Consider the following 19,390-nt stretch of genomic DNA (forward strand, 5'->3'; position numbering starts at 1 on the left):
TTAGGATAACTTACATTGTTGGGGAAGCTGGGACACAGGTCTTTAGCTGAATGAATGGACCTCAGGGTAAAGACCATTTGTTCCTCTTGGGGTTACACTTGATTAGACTGATAAATGGACTTGTGAATTGGTATTTCTAGTAAGCCCTGTTATTACCAAGCTTGGTTAATATAGAGTCCTTAATAAGCCTTACACATGTCTGGTGTGATCTTGCTCCCACTCCGCAACATTGCACATTCCGCACATTCAAAATCTTTAAATTTGACTAGATTATCATAAAAAATAGGTAAGATACAATGAAAGGTAGTTTGGCAGTACCTTATAAATGGTAACATATGGGTTTAGCCTTCCATTGCATCAACAGCCCTTGCTATCATATAAGCCGGTAGCTAATTTTATTGAAAAATTTAAGGAGGGAGAACAAATTTAAATAATTTCATAAATTGCAGAACTGATTTAAATTATGGAGTAAACTTTTTTTGCTGTTAGGGAAATAAGATGGTTTCTAATAATGCTGTGGGATTTCATTGGCTTTGTCACATCACTGGAACAAACACAATAACTATCTAATAAAGATAGTGCGTGTTCTGCTGGGAATCTTTTCAGAGAATGACAGGTATTATGAGCCTTCAGATTTAATTTTGTTTTCTCCAGTACTATCAGAAATATCTTCTTTTAGCCCTCCCTAACTCCCCACCACCCTGAAAAAAAGATGTTCACTAATCCTACTTGTGTGGCGAGTCCTCCCTGGAATAAAGAGCTGTAATAATTTTTTTTTTTTTTTGCTTTTGAGCTTAAATATAAACATTAAGCAATACAAAGATTGAATCTGAATCCTGTCCTCCCACTGGAGTTCCTCATGTAATTTGCCTCCTGTGATTTGGTCAGATGTCTGCTCCTCATTCTCAAAGATCACATACTTCTACAGGGCATGCTTATTTCTTTTCAAAGCAACAGCACAGAATGAATTCAACTGCATAGTAACATATCCCATGATGAAACCTCCTGATTGATACTGCTTGCTGAATAGAGCTCATTTTCTGAAAGTGCACCTAAAGAATTTTGTGTGGTCTCATCCCTTCTCCCGTGACCTATTAGTAGCTCTTTTGACTGGGTTCCAGAATTCTGAATTGGTTCAGTGGCGGACTCTAAAAGCTTTCTTTTCATCTTAACTGCTGCTCTCAGAGCTGTCTCTCTCCCACAGAGTGTTCTTTGTAAAACTATCCTTTCTAAAGATTTTCACTGTAACTCCATATGGATTCAAGTTTTATCTTCCCTTTGTTCCTTTTCAACATCAATTAGTTGGTGAGGCAAACTGAGACAAGATAAATGTACAGTTATGAACTAGGAATATAATTCAAAGCTGGCTTTAGTTTATCAGCCTGCTATTTCTCTATCTCTTTTCCTGGCTTGATAATAGAAAATAATGTTGAATAAATGTTTGTGAAATAAAATTGAGCTGAACAGAAATGTTCAGGAATAAAATAAATTCAAGACTGATAAAATAACAAGACAAAGAAAAAGACTTCAAAAATCTCAAAAGAAGCATCACTCACTACTTTTAATAGTTTTAAGAAACTACTCACTGCTTTTAATAGTTTTAAGAAAATTCACCTTTATACCATGGTACAGGACAGTTACCTAACTGAATCACAGAATATTTTGTGTTTGTCTGTTTTGAGACTTTTAGGAAGCTAACAGAGTTCAAGAGGACAGAGAGTGGAAACCCTACAAAACATTCTGCTGAGATACTCCTAACAGTGCAGGGTTAAATTACCACTTCACAGAGAACAAAAACAAGGCTTTACAGACAAAAACATTTTCTCCATTCACAAGTCACAAAATTCCTTAGAGTAAACAGTCTTAACATTTCTAGTTCTGTAACAGCAATAATTATGTAAGACAAACATTGATGATGTATTACTATTTTTCTTACTAATAATTTCCAGTTGTAGTAGTGTGACAAGTCATAGGACAAGAAAGACAGAAATATTTGTATAGTACAAACATCAGCTTGAATTTCAGTTGATTTACTTTAGAGCACCAACTTGGACAGTGTGTGTATAGGCTTAGCATCTATTCCCGTTGGCCTTCAAAAAACCACACTGAGTGGCAGCATGGACATGCGCCAGGAGCATAGGTCCAGAGCAGGAAAATTCCCGGAGGTTGGCTCCTGCTTCAACTCTGAGCTGTTTCTAGTTGGTAAAAACACATTTTCCCCAAGGTAACACCTTTCAATTCTACACAGCTTAAAAAATTGCAAAGGTAGAAAATCACTTTGGTCTGTGGCTTAAAATTATTATGTTTCTGTGTGTTTTTTTTTTTTGTTCCGTGTTTGTTTTATTTCTCTGCAATGCACTATGACTTCCAAGTTTCTACCAGCTTTAGATTTCATATATGAAAGCCAGTTTTCCATTTTCCTTTCTTCTCTCTCTCCCTTTTAGCATAAATAAAACAGGCTTCTAAAGGCATCATTTTAAAATGGGTGCTTCTGTTCCTAGGGAATAAATAATGCTGGCCTACTTCTGACAAGTTAGTTTCTTTCCAAAATATAAAGCCTATTTTAATATTTCAAACATCTAACTTCATCAAATTTCCCAAAATATTTCCTTTTGGCCTTTAACTAATAGTAAAATAATAAAAGGGTTTAAGTCTTGTTCCGAAAACACATACTAATGATTTTGCAAACTGAAGTAGAGGAATGAATCATTTAGGACTTAACAAGTTGGCTCACACGGAGTGATCAAGTAGTTTTAAAAAATTTTACATTCAATATAAGAATTCTTAAAATTAATGTATAATTTTATATTTTGAGTACCTAAGAGAATATATCTTATTAGTAAGAAAAGGAATAGACCTGTAAATTCAGATTATGGAGACTTTCGAAATAAGAACATATGAGTTAATATAGCAGAAACAGTTTTAGTGATTTATATCATAAAAATATGTTTGGAAATTGTTGCATCTTTTATGTTCTACTGCTTCTGCCATATGCCATAACATTCACATGTTCGCTATATTCTTGCTGGTTCAGAGCCTGTTTGTAAGTCATGTTCCATTAAGTGACTCATAAATTAAAGAAACTGCTACAGAAATACAAAGAACTACGATTTCTTGTTTGGGATTGTTTCATGCACTAGGCTGGACAAGTTTCCCACAATATTTAAATGAATAATTCATTGATTCAATAGACGAACATTTGAAAATGAAATATGACATACAGGAGGTCAAACGTTTAATACTCACTGTAGAGAACGGTTCCATTTGAAGTGCTTGTTTTTATGGTCAAGTGGATGGTGACAATTCTCTTCTGTTCCTTTCCCAGGACAAACTTCAACTTATCCAAGATTGCAAACAATGGCAGCTCCAAATAAGAATTTCCATCGAAAGACGGAAAAAATAAACCTGCATCTAAACAAAATAAATGATATCAGTATGCTCTAAAAACGTTATATTATAGTTTTAGTAGATTAGAACCTTGCATTCATAATTAGCATTCATTTAAAACCTTTACACTGATTTTTTACAGAAATATTAGTTTCAATTTTATAAGTTCTAGAAGTATAAATAATATTATTACCTCACATGATCGAACACTCATTGTATGTTCATGGATAGATATTACTTATAAAAACCCTGAAATTGCATAAAAAATTATCATTTTCATTAGATACTCAAAATGTACTGAGATGTAAATGTCTGATTGTGATCATAAAAGATATTATTGGCGCTGAGCCAATCCAAAGCCAGGAACTGCTTCCAGCTCTCCTGCACGGATGCAGGGGCCCAATAAATTGAATCATACTCTGCTGTTTCCCAGGTCATAAGCATATTAGTCTGATATGCCACAGTTCTGGCCCCAAAATGACAGATGTTTAAAGCTCATTATGTCTCTCAAATTAGGGATTCCAGGTAAAATATGTGTTCTTAGTCGCATCTGAATTTCAAAAAACACACATTATTATTGTTCGTATGGCCCAAGCACTATATTAAGAAATGGTAGCTCATTTGATGGAAAAATATTATTTGAAATTTAAATTTAACTAAGCTAGATTTATTTATTTATTTATTTATAGCTGCTAAATTGGTATTTTTAGCCTCTTCTGAGATAATTTGAGAACTGCAACTCTAGGATTTGTAACTACTACCAGCCTTTGATTGGTTACTGCTACTTCAGTTCTGTTCTAAATATTCCTGTTAAAATTATATTCTTTATACTAATAGCAACTTGCCTGTGAAAAAGCAAAAGCTGAGGAGACTTAAAGGGGAAAAGAAGACTTTTTCCAAGATTAATGTACTAGGGAAGAAGAGCCAGAACTCAAATTCTTTGTAGTAATGAGTTGAGTAGGGACATTTTTTTAAGAAACAGGAGAAAAACACAGGCCATCTGTGTTTGCTAACTGAGTTTACCGAAAGGAAAAGTACATTTTTTCCCATCCATGCAACAAGAGGCAGTTTTACAACTGGGGGCAAGGTGCCTATTGAAGTTAGGCTCCTCCTACAGAGCAGACAGACTGGAAGCATTAACTTTCTTGACTACATTTCAAAGGGATGCCTCCCAGGTCTTTGAGAAAGATATTCCAGTGTGAAGAAACTGGTAAGACGCTTTTAAAAAAGATTTACATTTCAAAAGAGACAGAAAGAATTTACTGCAGAAAGTTTTCTAAAGTAAAGGCTTAACAAAGAAAGGTTAGGAACCTAGAGTCAGAAAGGAGGTTAGTCAAGTTGAAGGGAATGTTAAGGTCACCTTGGACATCTGCCTAGAACTGCTAGGGCAAGATATAAAATAACTCTATGCCAACCCTCTTTCAATGGTTCATGGTGTTATTTTCCAGATATCTAGCCGAAGCTACTTACCCTCAAACACACTGTCAGATGTTAAGGGCGATTCACATTATATTTTTCTGACAAAACCATAGTACTCAAAATCATGTCTCTAAAATCAACTCTTCTCTAAATATTAACTTATTTAAATATAAAAAATTGTATATTTGGGTATGGTTAATATTAATTGAGTACAATTAGTACTAAAATTATATCTTTGGGTGTGGTTCCTCGCCATGCTTATGGCATTATATCCTGGGATAAGAAATAAATTTGCTTTTATATTTTTGTTCTATCTATAACTTATGAGTTAATGCAAAAGTCAGATAACAATTATATAATATATCCATTAATAATCTGCTTGATTTACAGTATCACATATGTCACCATTTTTGACCTTGTCTACAAAACCTTGTGCCTTATAATTTATCTGTTCCATGTTTTATTAAACCCTGTTTTATCTAAAGTGTAAGTGCTCTTTTACCTGGAAATCTCTGCAACCCTATGTAACTGGTATGTTCTTTCTCCATACATTCCATGACACTTTAACAGCTGCTGCTTATCCACCTGACGGGCAGTCCTTCTGCAGACCAAACTACTTCCATTTCAGAAGCTGCATCATTCCCAAGTCCTGAGTCCTCTAATATATGTTTTTTGTTTGTGTCTTTTTGTTTAAACCAAACCTGTTTCTCTCCACAACGCTTGCTTCCAAGATGGAAAAAAACATCATTTGCCATTCATCTCTTCTTAAACTTGTTTCTAGCTTCTGATATCTGTTCCTCTGATCAAAACTTGCTTTTGTTTCCTTTTGCATCCACTAGCATGATTCAAGTTTGTATTGTATTTTAACGTGACAGTTTCAACTTTTTCAAACTGGCATCCCTTCCTCTATGGTTTATTGGCTGTTATTGCAGCTGTGATAATATTAGTTATTATCATCTAAGGCCTTTGTCCAAAAGCTTTCAATGAACACAATAATTAAACCAACAAGGTCATCCACGGTGTTATATGTCAATTGGCCCAAAATCTACCTGTCAGTAAAGTTGACCTACACTTTGTTTGATTGCTCCATTTGTGTTCAAATGATTCGATTTCTCTTCATTCTTCTTTTTTGGGTTTGTAAATAAAATAATTTAAAAAATAATGCAAGATCCACTTGAATGTGGACTCCTTTTAGCCTTGTATTCACAAATCTTTTAGTCTACACATTTCATTTTTATGTTACAATTGCTGCTGTAAATGCTGAGCAGAATTGATGATATAGTGAGCTTCCTGCGTTGGATGAGGTAGGTAAATTGACTTTAATTTCTAGATATAGAATGTTTTAAGTAAATGAGTTCTAAGAAAGCATGATTTAAGGAGGCATATTTCCTTCAGATGTTTTAATAGCCTCCAGTTTTCTGTTTTTAATTAAGATTTATTTATCTATTTGAGAAGCAGAGTTAGGGCACAAGAGTGAGAGATGCCAATTTTGCATCTACTTGTTCACTCTTCAAATGGCTGTGATGCCCAGGGCTGGGCCAGCTTAAAGCCGGGGCCTGTAATTCCATCTGTGTCTCCCCATGTGGTTGACAGTAGTTCAAGTATTTGGGCCATCTTCCACTGCACACTCAGAAGTATTAGTGGGGAGCTGAATTAAAAGGAGAATATTTAGAAGTAAAATAAGTACTTATTTGGCTGTAGGCATCATTACAGTGGCCTAAACTGTTGTGCCACAATATTAGCCCCATATTTTCTTTTATGTCATCAGATAAGTCTTTGGCAGTTAGATTCCCCCCAACTAGAGAGAATGTTTAGTAGATGTTAACTATACATACCCCACTTTTTTTTTAAGAAAAGTATTTCTTTATTTTTATTGGAAATGCAGATTTACACAGAGAAGGAGAGAGAGAGAGAAAGATCATGTATTCACTGTTTACTTCCCAAGTAACCGCTACAGTGGGAGCTGATCTGATCTGAAAGCCAGAAGACAGAAATTTCCTTCAGGTTTCCCATGTGGGTACAGGGTTCCAAGGCCAAAGCCATCCTCCATTGTTTTTCCAGGCCACAAGCAGGGAGCTGGATGAGAAGTGGAGCCATCAGGATAGAAACTGGTGCCCATATGGGATCCCAGTGCGCGCAAGGTGAGGACTTTAGGCACTGGGCAACTGCGCTGACCCCACAGCTCTTTTTAATAGTAGTGCAAGAAGTACAACAAATGTGCTCATTAAGATAAATGAAGATGTTTCACGCTGGCATTGTGATGCAGCCAGTAAAGCCGTCATCTACGATGCCAGCATCCCTTATGGATAACTGACTGGTGTCCTGGAGGCTCCATTCTTTATTCAGCTTCCAAGTAATTGCCTAACGTTATTTTTAAAAATTGTGGCACTGAACCTAACGTGAGATAGAATTTCATATAGATGGGAGAGCTCAGTGTATGTCCCATCCATTCTCCCAGATTATATATTCTCTAAATGACACATGATATATACATATATAATATACACATTTACTCAGTTTATTATTACACATCTGTAACATATATATTTATTGTCATACATGTCATCTCATTTATGATTTGAGTAGGAACAAAGCAAAATTCTTTGTACTATTGTAACATATACAATAAAATATTATTAACTATAGTTACTCTACTACTATGCTACAGGGCACGAGAATGTATTCCTAGGATCTAACAACTGTTTTAATATACATACCTCTACATACCTAATCTAGCCTCTCCATTTACTCCCCTATCTAACCGATGGGAAACAACTGAAGGTGGTTTTTCCAGGAGAAAAAGGCCAGAGAAATCATCGTAAGATTTAATGGGGGGAAAAATCATAGAAATAAGGTTTTAGCATTTATCTTGTGATCAAATTTCTTCTCATTATTGATAAATCCATGAGAAAGTTGTTTGAAGGTATCATTTTTATATGTGCATTCATATATGAGTTGAATAATTTGAATCCTCAAGCAGCTTTTTTTTTATTGTAAGAAATAATGAACTCACCAGGAGCAAGGGGAATATAATTCAATTTGCTAAGAAATGTGTTCCATGGGCCCGGTGCGGTGGCGCAAGTGGTTAAAGGTCCTCACCTTGCACGCCCAGGATCCCATATGGGCACCGGTTCTAATCCTGGCGGCCCCTCTTCCCATCCAGCTCCCTGCCTGTGGCCCGGGAAAGCTTTGGGACCCTCACCCGCGCGGGAGACCCGGAAGAGGCTCCTGGCTTCGGATCGGCATAGCATTGGCTGTTGCGGCTCACTTGGGGAATGAATCATTGGACGGAAGATCTTCCTCTCTGTCTCTCCTCTCTGTATATCCGCCTTTCCAATGAGAAAATACAATAAATCTTTAAAAAAAAGAAATGTGTTCGATGCTGTTCTGCAGGAACATATCTATTGTGTAACTCACGTGCACCTATCTACCTACTCACTCACGCACTCCTTGCACTTCTGTCACTGAGCTGACGGGTTTTATGAAAATTATAAAAGGAAACAACAAATTATGAACAATAAACACTTGCTATTGAATTGCTTTCTAACCATATTAATTTTCATTATCATCATGTTTAGTGGATATGTTGAAAAACAGAACTGCCCTGAAAATGGAAAACAAGACTAATTGGGGTTAGGCGAAGTGTTCTCCCGCTGCTTCCAAAAGGCTCTTCAGGCAATGCTATTTGAACACACTCCAAATTTATTTCTCTTGCAATTATAGATGGGAAAAAATCCAACAGGGTGTTTATATGAAAACGTGTATAAAATGCCTTACAACATATGTTATGTGGTATTCAACTAGTGGTTTCTGATTATAGATAAACATCTAGAACATATTCTACAATGCTTCAATGTCTTAACATAGAGTTTATCAAACTAATTGTATTAGTTTTTATGTGGCTAGCAAAATAGCTTCAATTTTGAGCCATGGGAATGACCAATAAATTACTGGGGATGAAGAATGTTAAATCTCTGTACAAAAAGACAAAGCTCTCAAATTGTCAGAGGAAGCTATCAATCCACAGCAGTGAGTTTGAAGTATCTTCTGTTAAAACATGGGAGAATCTGATTTTTCTCAAATATACACCCATTGCATGAATCAGACACTGTTCTATTTATAAAACGAACTCAACTTTTATCCAGGAGACACCACAGAGTATTTTATAGCAAAACAGAAAAGATTAATATCTTTACTCGGAGCACAATGCAGTTGAGCAGCATTCATGCTATTCATGCTAACTAGAAATGGAATGCCTTTGTCTACCACATGAATTATGAGTCCTGAGCCTTGTAGGAAAACTTCTGTGCCCTCTCCTTAGAAACTGACGTATTAACAAAACAAAACAAGCTACAAATGTAATGGGGTGCAAATCATCCCTGCACAGATAATTTCAACTCTTGATTATGGAAGAAAAATGTTTTGTTTTCTTCCATTAAAATAGAATATTCGTTTTGCTAAAACAAAATTAAAAATTAGACTACTGAAATATTTTTGCTAAGTTTTTTTGCCTATTCCAGGAAGAAAAACATATTAATTGTGTGATTAAGTTCATAAAAGGAATGGTTTATGTGATGTAATAATTAAAAACATTCTAGTTGGAGAATATTTCATTGCTTTATTTACAAGTATAATCAATTTTCTAAAAAAGATTTCATTGGAGCCCAGTGTGATAGTCTAGTGGCGAACATCCTTGCCTTGCATGTGCTGGGATCCCACATTGACTCTGGTTCATGTGCCAGCTGCTCTGCTTCTTATCCAGCTCCCTGCCTGTGGCCTGGGAAAGCAGTCAAGAATGGCCCAAAGCCTTGGGACCCTGCACCCGCGTGGGAGACCTGGAGGCACCTCCTGTCTGCTGGCTTCACAGTGGTTCAGCTTCAGCTGCTGCAGCCACTTAGGGAATGAACCAATTAATGTAAGGCCTTTCTCTCTGCATCTCCTCCTCTCCGTATATCTGCTTTCCCAATAAAAATGAATAAATCTTTAAAAAATAAAAAATGAAAACCTTCCATCTTCTGTTGCTTCCTCAGGTGCATTAACTGGGAGCTAGATTGCAAACGGAGCAGCTGGTAGTTGAACATGAGTTTAAATGGAATGCTGGTATCCTAAATGGCAGGGTATCCCTCTGTGCCATAATTCCGGTCCTAGGGTATCAATTTGTTCAAGTCTGTGATTAATATAAATATATAATACAAAAATAATATAAACATAATATGTCACAAGTTTATAAATATGTATCCTTTTTCTGAAGAAGCATTGCCATTAAAAATAACTGTCATAAAAATCGGTGATATAAAAATTATATCCTTGGGGTCAGTGCCTTTGTATGAATGCACGCTAAGAATGCATCTGTGCTGCTGGCATCTCATATGGACATTAATTCCTGTCCCAGCTGCTCCACTTCAAATCAAGTGCTTTGCTTATGACCTAGGAAAACAGTGGAGGATGTCTCAAGTTCTTGGGCATTGCACTTGTGTGGAAGGCTTGGAAAAATCTCCCAGCTCCTGGGTTGGGATAGTCTCAGTCCCTGCCATTGTGGCCATTTAAGGAGTGAACCAGCAGGTAGTAGCCTCCATGGCATTTCCTCCAAGGCCTGACTTTCGAGAAGCAGGTAGTTGTGAATTCCCTGCTGTAACTAATGTCATCTTTACACTGAAGAGGACATTTTTACATTGATGACAATCTTTGTATTAGTAGCACAAGCTCTACAATTTCCTTTGTGATCACTTGATCTTTCTTTGGTAGTATTTTATTGAACCCCATCTCTACTTTAATTGGCAGAAACTTCTACAGACTACCTGTATGCTTTTAGAGCATGAGTTTAGAACTGAGTGAGTCACTTAAGTACAGAACATACCCATATGATTCACATTTCATGCAACACAGGCAGGCAACTCAGTCCTCACCTGGTACTGCCTCTCTGGGACTAGGTGATACAGTAATTGAATGAAAAAGCAAGTATTAATCTTTTTATCACGTTTCAGAGCATTTAATTTCCTTGGTTCTTATGTATGAAAACAAATTTTAAGATATGGAATTTCTAATGTTTTCCTTATTTCAGTAAATCATCTTTAGTAGAAACATTTAAAAAAAAAGAAAACTATTTCTCAATCTTTTTCTGTTTTTCAAATAAAAATAAGGTGTAAAAAAAAAATTCCTCCCCTTCTCTCCCACCCCCAAATTATAATCATCTCTATTCCTCTAATATTGCAAAATTAATTCTCATAGGCTAGGAAACCATTGCAATGGTAAATATCCTTATTTAGTTTAGATATTTTCTCATGATATCATCTGCTCCCAATATTTAAACTATTTTCCAATTTCTTAAAAGTCTCAATTTTTTTGGTTATAAGTATCTCCTGCTTTTATTAAGAACCATGGACATAACACATTATTAAAAAAAAATCCCCAAATTTCAAATTCCATTTACTAAAATACACTTATCTTTTAATTATACTTTTCCATTCAATTACACACACACATACATTATTTTCACATGTCTACTGGATAGAACCACTGGAAAGAATATATACACATATGTTAAACAGTATATATGAAACTAGCTTATTTTATATTCTTTTAAATTTTCTCATTTAATAAATAGGGTTGGTAATACCTTCCTGGATACTTAGAAAACAGCAAATTTTGGGCAGATAACAAATGCTTGATGAATCAATTAACACGCTGTTAGTATTTTATTTTTCATTTTAGATTTTCCATTGATCAAGTTATTCAAACAACAGTCTTGGCATAGTCGTCAAAACTTCCCATCTTCTAACGTGGTTTCTTTGATCAGTTAGTTAATTCTATTAGTTTCTCTTTCCTTGCAATACCTTCTCTATCTGCTGTTTGTATTCTTGCAATTGATTCCTAACTTGTCATGACTTTAACCTCTATTATGTTTAATAATGTCCAATTTAAAAACAAATTTGAACACTAATTTCACTGTTCCTGCACTGCTACCAATATGTTATCTTCTTGGCCAGTCAAAACACACCTCTCCTAATTTCCCTTCCAAGATCTCTTAACTCCAAGTACCTGGGTTTCTGCATTGATCTACTCGGGCTGATCAGATGGAGTTTCTGGCTCCTGGATTCTGCGTGGCCCAGCTCTATCTGTTGCAAGCATGGGGTGGGAGCAGCACATTAAAGGTCTCCCCTAGTTTCTTGCTTTGTCATAATGTGATGACAATGAGGATTAATTTAATAACTGTGAAAGTGACATTCCCAAAGTGTAATAATAATTCAATATAATATTATTTGATATTAATGAAGGAGGCAGCAGGGTCATCCAAGTCACCCACATGGGAGACCAGGATTCCCAGCTCCCAGCTTCCCGTTTCAGTCCCTTGGCTGTTGTAGTTTATTGGGAAAATAAACCAGAAGATGGAATACCTTAATTTTCTTTCAAATATCTTATAAAGATTTATTTATTTACTTGAAAGTCAGAGCTACACAGAGAGAGAACAAGAAAAGGAGGTGGAGGGGAAGATAGCAGGAGATGAGGAGCAGAGTGAGGGGAGAGGAGGGATAATAAGGGGGAAGGAGGGGAATGAAGGGAAGAGGAGAGGAAGAGAAACAGCGGAGAGAGAGAAGTAAAGGGGATAGAGGGGAGGGGATGGAAGGGGAGGGGATGGAAGGGGAGAAGAGAGAGGAGAGGAGACAGGAGGAAGAAAATAGAGGGGAGAAGAGGGGAGGAAAGAGGATGGAGGGGCAGGGATTAGATCTTCTATCTGTTGTCTCACTCGCCAATGTCCACAACATCTGGGGTTGGTTCAGCCTGAAAGCTGAAGCTCTTTCTAGATCTATGGGACACAAGGGCCCAAGTACATGGGTCATCTTCAGGTCCCCATCAAGGAGTTAGGCCAGAAATTGAAGCAGCCAGGAAATTAACCAGTGCCACTCAGAATGCTGGCATCACAAGGAGCAGTGTTCACCTGCCAAATCACAAGGCAGGCTCCCTCAAATTTTTTGTGTATAAATATAGCAATATAGTTCATGTGAGTGGAAATAGATCAGAAAAAAATTACTGTGAGATGGAAAGGACAGGGGTTAGCAACAAGTTTTTTGTGGGTCAAGGTGAGGTAAGATCTCCAAGGGAAACAATCATCTTTCTTGTCTGAATGACCTGAATAAAAAGAAGAAACAGAAACTAAAACATAACTCATGATATGTGAATGCCAGCAGTGGGAGGGGATGAAAACAGTATGCACATTTTGATTGTTACAAGTGGGACATTTGTGTAGAAAGAGCAGATGGTTACAAACAGGGAAGAAAGAAGAGTTGGAAATAAATGTGGATAGTCAAGTAGAGAATGATAATCTATATCAATTGATGCATGGGCTCTAAAAGAGGAGAAGGGTGGGGAGAGAGCAGGAAGACAGTAAATTAAAAGGCTGAATACATAGTGCAGTAGAGGACTAGAACTATGAGGTACGAAAACTGCTGGTAGGAAGGAGAAGTGTTTGTGTACTTTTGTGTGTGCATGCATGTGCACACATGTGCAATTTACAACAGCTAAGATATAGAATCAAATCATATGTCCTTCAGCGATGACTGGATAAACAAAATGTGGTTATATGCATCATGGAATATTACTCAGTATAACAAAGAGTGAAATCTTGTTCTTATTTTATCAACAAAAGGAATGCAACAGGAAAACATTAAGTGATAGATCAGTCCAAAAAAGACAAATGCCTTGTTTTGCCTGATCTGTGGAAACTAATAATACAAATGTAACCTATATGAGACAGACTCATTCCTATGGCATAGTAAGCTAAGTCTCCACCTGTGGTGCTGGCAACCCCCAGCCGTTCAACTTTCAATATAGCTTCCTGTTTAGAGGCTGGAAAAGCAGCAGAGGATGGTTCAAGTCCTTGAGAGACTACACTCATGGGGGAGACCTGGCAGATGCTCTAGGCTTCAGATCAGCTTAGCTCTGGCTGTGGTTGCCATGTTGGGAGTAAACCAGTGAATGAAAGATTAATCAACTAATCTCTCTCTTTTCTCTCTCTCTCTTCTTTCTTTCAACTTTGCCTTTCAAGTAAAAATTAAATCTTTAAAAAATTTAATCTATATGAGAGATTCACATTTTGAGATTTGATTATTGTGTATAGTCTCGGTCTATACTCTTGAGGTCTTTTTATTCCCTGACTTGCTTTTTCTTGAATTCTTTGCCTATTGGTGTTTTAATCCTGTGATTGTGAAATGAAGTAGAAACACGCCACTGTAAAAATCCTATAACCACTGTGCTATTGCCTCCCAGTTATTTTAACTGAAATACTGTGTGACATAAGATGAATTCATATTTGCTATAAGGATCATGCTAAACACTACTGTTCTTACATGTTTATCCTCAGTACAAATTTATTGTTTTCCCCTTTTCACAATGAGGAATCTTAGGGGTTTGAGTATTATGCACCTCATGCAGGACCATTTGTGAAGAAAAGTCAAACTAATCCTCACACCGCTAGTTTCCATTGTGTCTCTCTGAAACTAACAGGACATTAAACAGACATTACATTGGCCCTTGCACATGCACAGGTAACAGTGTTATGTGTTGTCCTAGCCTGGATAATGTAGCTACTTTTATGTTTCTCATAAACCCAACATTTTTATGTCTGTCCTTCCCAAATTTATGCTTATGATAGATTTTTTGAATATTTCATTTTCCTGACCCTATTTCTATTCAACATTAAGCATTACATTAAATCTCATTTTCTTCAACCTCTTACCTTCATCATAATTCAGTCCTTTATCTCATTCACTTATCTGTTCTATTATTCTTTTTATTCCCTTAATAAATTAAAACGGTTTTTAAAAAATAGACATGTATATATGAAAATGATTTTTAGACTGCTATAAGTCATTTAAAAATAATAAATGCAATATTAATGATATAACTAAAAAGTTATCTCATATTGTTTAAAATAAGCACAGAGTATGAAAAATGTCAGGGATAAATTATAACATGCAAGAATAACTTGGACAAATGAAGGTCAAAATCCAGAGAGAAATCTAAAAACTTTCAGCAGTTTAGTTCAATAAGCTCAAAAGTGGAAAAATTACATTAGAAAGCCCATGAATTGCTGCACTTATGGGCCTGGTCCTTTTATCTGTGGTCCATATGACAACACAGCCTCATTCAGTTAAACTGCTTTGATTCTGGCTGAGAAGCTTGAGTACAAAAACGCTTGAATGTATGGGAAATTGCTGGGTCCAAGTGTGGGGCAAGCAATTGGTATGAAAATAGGGGAAAGTTTAAAAGTTCATATTGTAAACCAATTTTCCCTCCCCTATTAAAAACTAGTGGGATAGAGAACTGTTTGCAAAGAAACATCTTTGAATTCACAGCTAGAGATTGAAAACATACTATTTGTTTCGTAAGATCACTTTGGCTTCTTTCTAAAGCTGAATATAGACTTCTGTTGGATTAAGGATAAAAAAAAAAACATGGGAAAGTGTCACACAGTATGAGTTTGGTGATTAATGGTGTTTTGTGCACACAGAATCTAAAGAATCTTCTATAAAAAGCAACATAGGCAAAATATAAAGACTTTCTCACTTCCTTCTCTGCACTCAAAACCTCAAATCAGTGATACAGACACTAGGGGTAAAAAATGAAACAGAAATATTTTACCCAGGTTATCTTCAAAAGCTCATGGAAATATGCGCATCATGAAAAAAATAACATGGACTTCAAAATGTTTTCCACAAAAATAAACTTGTTCTTAGCTCAATTTTTTTCTGCATGTTTTTAAAATTCTACACATGTGTTACTTAGACGTACAGTCAGATATCTCCACATTGACTATTGATTGAAAATAGGTGTACAGAGTATAATGAACAACACTGGAGGGTTGAGTGCAGGTGTAGAACATGAGTTAAACATTTCACTTTGATATCTAAATAAGTACCCGACTGTACACTTCTGTGTGATGTTTGGTAGATTTATGGATCTGAAATTCAGAGGTTTGTTCCATTGTAAAGAAACAAATGTTGGAACTGAAGAAACATTTTCAATGAAGCTGAGGAATTAGAGTGAGAAGGTTTAAGAAAAAAATTACAGCTTAAGATCAAGAGTTAAGGAACTTGGAAGAGAGAAGCTATAGTAACACAGAGGAAAAAATACAGCCAGAGAAATAGGCATTAATGAAAAATGAAAGAAGGATTTTTTAATTGAGAAGTGCCCTCAGTTTTGTGAAAGGCTTCTAAAGGAAACCTAAACCAGGCAGTTTAGGAAGTAAGGAATTCAAACTATTGAATTAGAATCAAGAAAATATTTTCTTTGAGAAAGGGTAAAAATTCATATGGTAGTAACCACAAGGTAATAGCATTCTCCAGAGGATGTTGTTAAATGTGAAGGAGTGGAGTAGTTTAAACGTTGTTGAGAGGGTCTAGCAAGCACAGAAGGATTTGGAGATATAAGGATAAAAGTGAATATTGAATAGCTCTTATAAAGCAAAGAGGAAATATAATTTGCATCTCTTTGGTTTCTTAGTTTCAAAAAAAACACTCTACTAGTGCAAACAGATTAAAACAAATACATGCCTTTGATAGAACTTTTGCAGGTGTCTGTGCTCTACTTGCAAGCTATATTAGTGGAACATTCAAAACATGAAACTTTGTAAGATATGTAAAGGGTATTAAAAGATGATGGACACCTACTATGGAGAAAATTATACGAGTCAAATCATGACTGAAAGAAATGTGCTTAGGTACTGCTTTGAAATCTTCCCCTCATCAGTGGAGTTGAGAAGGAAGCATGTGAGTTGGCATCGTGGCATAGTGGATTAAGCTGCTGGTTATGCAATAGGATCCCATATCAGAGCACTGGATCTATTCCCAATTGTTCTGCTACCGATGTAGCTCTCTGCTCATGCGGCTGGGAAAGCAAGAGATTATTTTCTACATACTTGGGTTCCTGTACCCATGTGGGAGACCTGGATACAGTTCTAGGCTCCAGGCTTTGGTTTTGCTCAGGTCTGAACGTTTGGAGAGTGATGCAGCATTTGAAAGATCTCTTTCTCTCAGATTCTTCCTCCGTCACTGTGCCCTTCAAATAAATAAGTCTTTTAAAAGAAAAGAGCCCATGAGTATGATTGGTAGGATAGAATTTGATCCTCCGAGATTGGAATTGATGGTGAAGTCTGAATTTTGAGGTGGAAAAGGTTGAAAGTAGTCATTGTGAATACTGGGAGAGAAAGCTGAAAAAATTCAGACACAGTAATTGTGAAGCACAAGGAAGTTTCAATGTAGTTTAACGACCATGACTTCAAAGTTATAACAACCTCCCCTACTAAATGACTTCATTTTCAAATCATCATCAGAAGGCTGAATGATAACGTCAATATGAAAGAGATTCAGGTTTATTCCAACTTAAATTTTGATGGGAAGATCTATATAAAATGGTATTGAACAGGAGAAAGTTAACGGTATCATAGATTTCATAAATCTACATACTGTCACTGACAATTGTTACTGTATAAAACCTGATATGTACCCAAGTCACTTGTGTTTATTCAAAAGAACTGATTTTTTTTCTCTATAATTTATTATATATTGAGCTTCCTTAATGTACCAACCTGTGATTTTTCTTAAAAGGTTTATTTATTTTTATTGGAAAGGTAGATTTACATGGAGCAGACACAGAGAGAAATATCTTTCTGCTGGTTTATCCCCAAAGTGTCTGCAATAGTTTTAGGTGAGCAAATCTGAAGCCAGGCTCCAGGAACCAGGAGCTTCTTCTAGGTCTTCCATGCAGTTAGTTGCAGGGTCCCAAGGCTTTGAACTAGCCTCTACTGCTTTTCTAGCTACATGTAGGGATCTGGATTGGAAGTGGAGCATGTGGGACAAGAATCATTGCTCTATGGGATTCGAGAACTCACAAGGGGAAGATTTTAGCCACTAAGTCATTGTGCCAGGTGAATTTTTTCACTTTGATTTTTTTTTTAGACCCTCATCTTGACTCTTCTTCTAGGCATTACTTCATTTGAACACATGATGAACTAATTACTAACAAAAAGTTGACTGGGGCTAATTATGTGGGTCAGTAATATGTTATGAAAAGATTAACCTAAGTGTTTAAGCATGGGGATTTTAGTATTCCTTTTCCTAATTATAAAATCTGAGCATTTTATGGCTATTGTATTCTCCCTAATGAGTCTTTCCAGCTAAAAGAGCTGATGTTTATCACAAGTGATCTTCCGAAGGTCATAAACTGGGCATTAGTTCAAGATCAGACTGAGTTACATTTTTGTTTTTTAAACTTATTTTTCTACTGGATACTGACAAACATTAGTTTGCGTGTATTTACAGACTATCAAATGATACTACGTTACATATCTATAATGTGAAATGAATGCATCAAGCTTGTCACCTCTAGTCCATTATTCCTCCTGTCTAATTGAAATCTTATGCGTTTGAAAATCAAACTGAGGATCAGCAACTCTGTATGATACCCCTTTCTGCTCACATAAATTAAATTTCCTAAATCTCAATACAATTAAAATTTCTATTAGACAATAAAGAGTAAAAACACGTGCATGTGTACCTGTCTGCCTCTCTATGTGTCTACCTTCAGGCAAATCTGGTCCTCAACTTTTTAGCACTTCCTTTTGACACAGGTTGTTACTGTGAATGAGGTCCCAGGAAGAATATTGCATTAACATCATCCATCCTCTAAGATTACAGCAGGAGATGATATTGCTGGAGCATCATGATAATGCAAATGCAAATTATCACTGAATTTAGAGTTCTGTAATTACAAAGTAAATTTTCATTCTCTCTGCTCCTTAAGGCTATGTTGATTGGAAAATGCAAACTCTTTGTAGCTATTGGTTGATAAATAAAAAACAGAAAGTATTTACTCACAGACACCATTCAAACAGTAATTTAATGTACAGAGTACTTTTGAAAACATTTTCCAATCTTTAAGTTTAATTACAGTGTTATGCTGAGCTATAAACTTTTATAACAATAAATCACTCATTTTTCCAATTGGAAACAGATTAGATTGTAGATGTAAGAATGTTTTCATCCTCATTTAATCAGTGCACTGAACTTGAAATCCATCTTGGGGCTTAAATCTCCCTTTTGTTACATTAGGGAAGGCTATGCAGTCTTCTCAGGTTCACTTTCCTTACACGTGATGTGAGAAGTGCACTCTCTGCCTCATTAGGCTATGAGAACTAAGTAACTACAGAAAATTTGTAAGTTGTAAGAAATAGTTCTCAATTCACAAGATTCAATCTGTAAATAAGCGATATGATTTTGGTAGTGTCAGAAAGGATGTAACAAAAGTTCTATTCGTGAAATCTGTTTTCTGGTTTATAAAGAGGTACTTTCAATAATAAATTTCACCATGGATAGCAGACACATGAATAAAATACAGCTTTAGTACTATTAATGGTATTTTAAAAATGTTTTAAATAATATATTTTCATATATCAACTAGTAATTGTAAACAGTTTCTATTATCTTATTTTAAATGGCCTTAAAATTTGCTAATATGAACCCACATTGGGGCTCACATTGTGATATGATGAGTTAAACTATTGCCTGAAATCCCACCTTTCCAGTGTGTG

General features: G+C 35.9%; 1 protein-coding gene across 1 annotated transcript in view; it reads right to left on the minus strand.

Moving 5' to 3' along the window:
• The window catches only part of EYS (eyes shut homolog), a 1,254,974-nt gene that overhangs the window by 266,923 nt on the left and 968,661 nt on the right, over positions 1 to 19,390 (minus strand). Inside the window, 1 exon segment of the mRNA XM_040983150.1 lies at positions 3,247 to 3,411. Within this exon segment, the coding sequence (XP_040839084.1) occupies positions 3,247 to 3,411 (165 nt within the window).

The sequence above is a fragment of the Ochotona curzoniae genome, unplaced genomic scaffold (genome assembly GCF_017591425.1).
Source record: "Ochotona curzoniae isolate NIBS_2020 unplaced genomic scaffold, NIBS_Ocur_1.0 contig_3819, whole genome shotgun sequence".
NCBI classification, from domain to species: Eukaryota; Metazoa; Chordata; class Mammalia; order Lagomorpha; family Ochotonidae; genus Ochotona; species Ochotona curzoniae.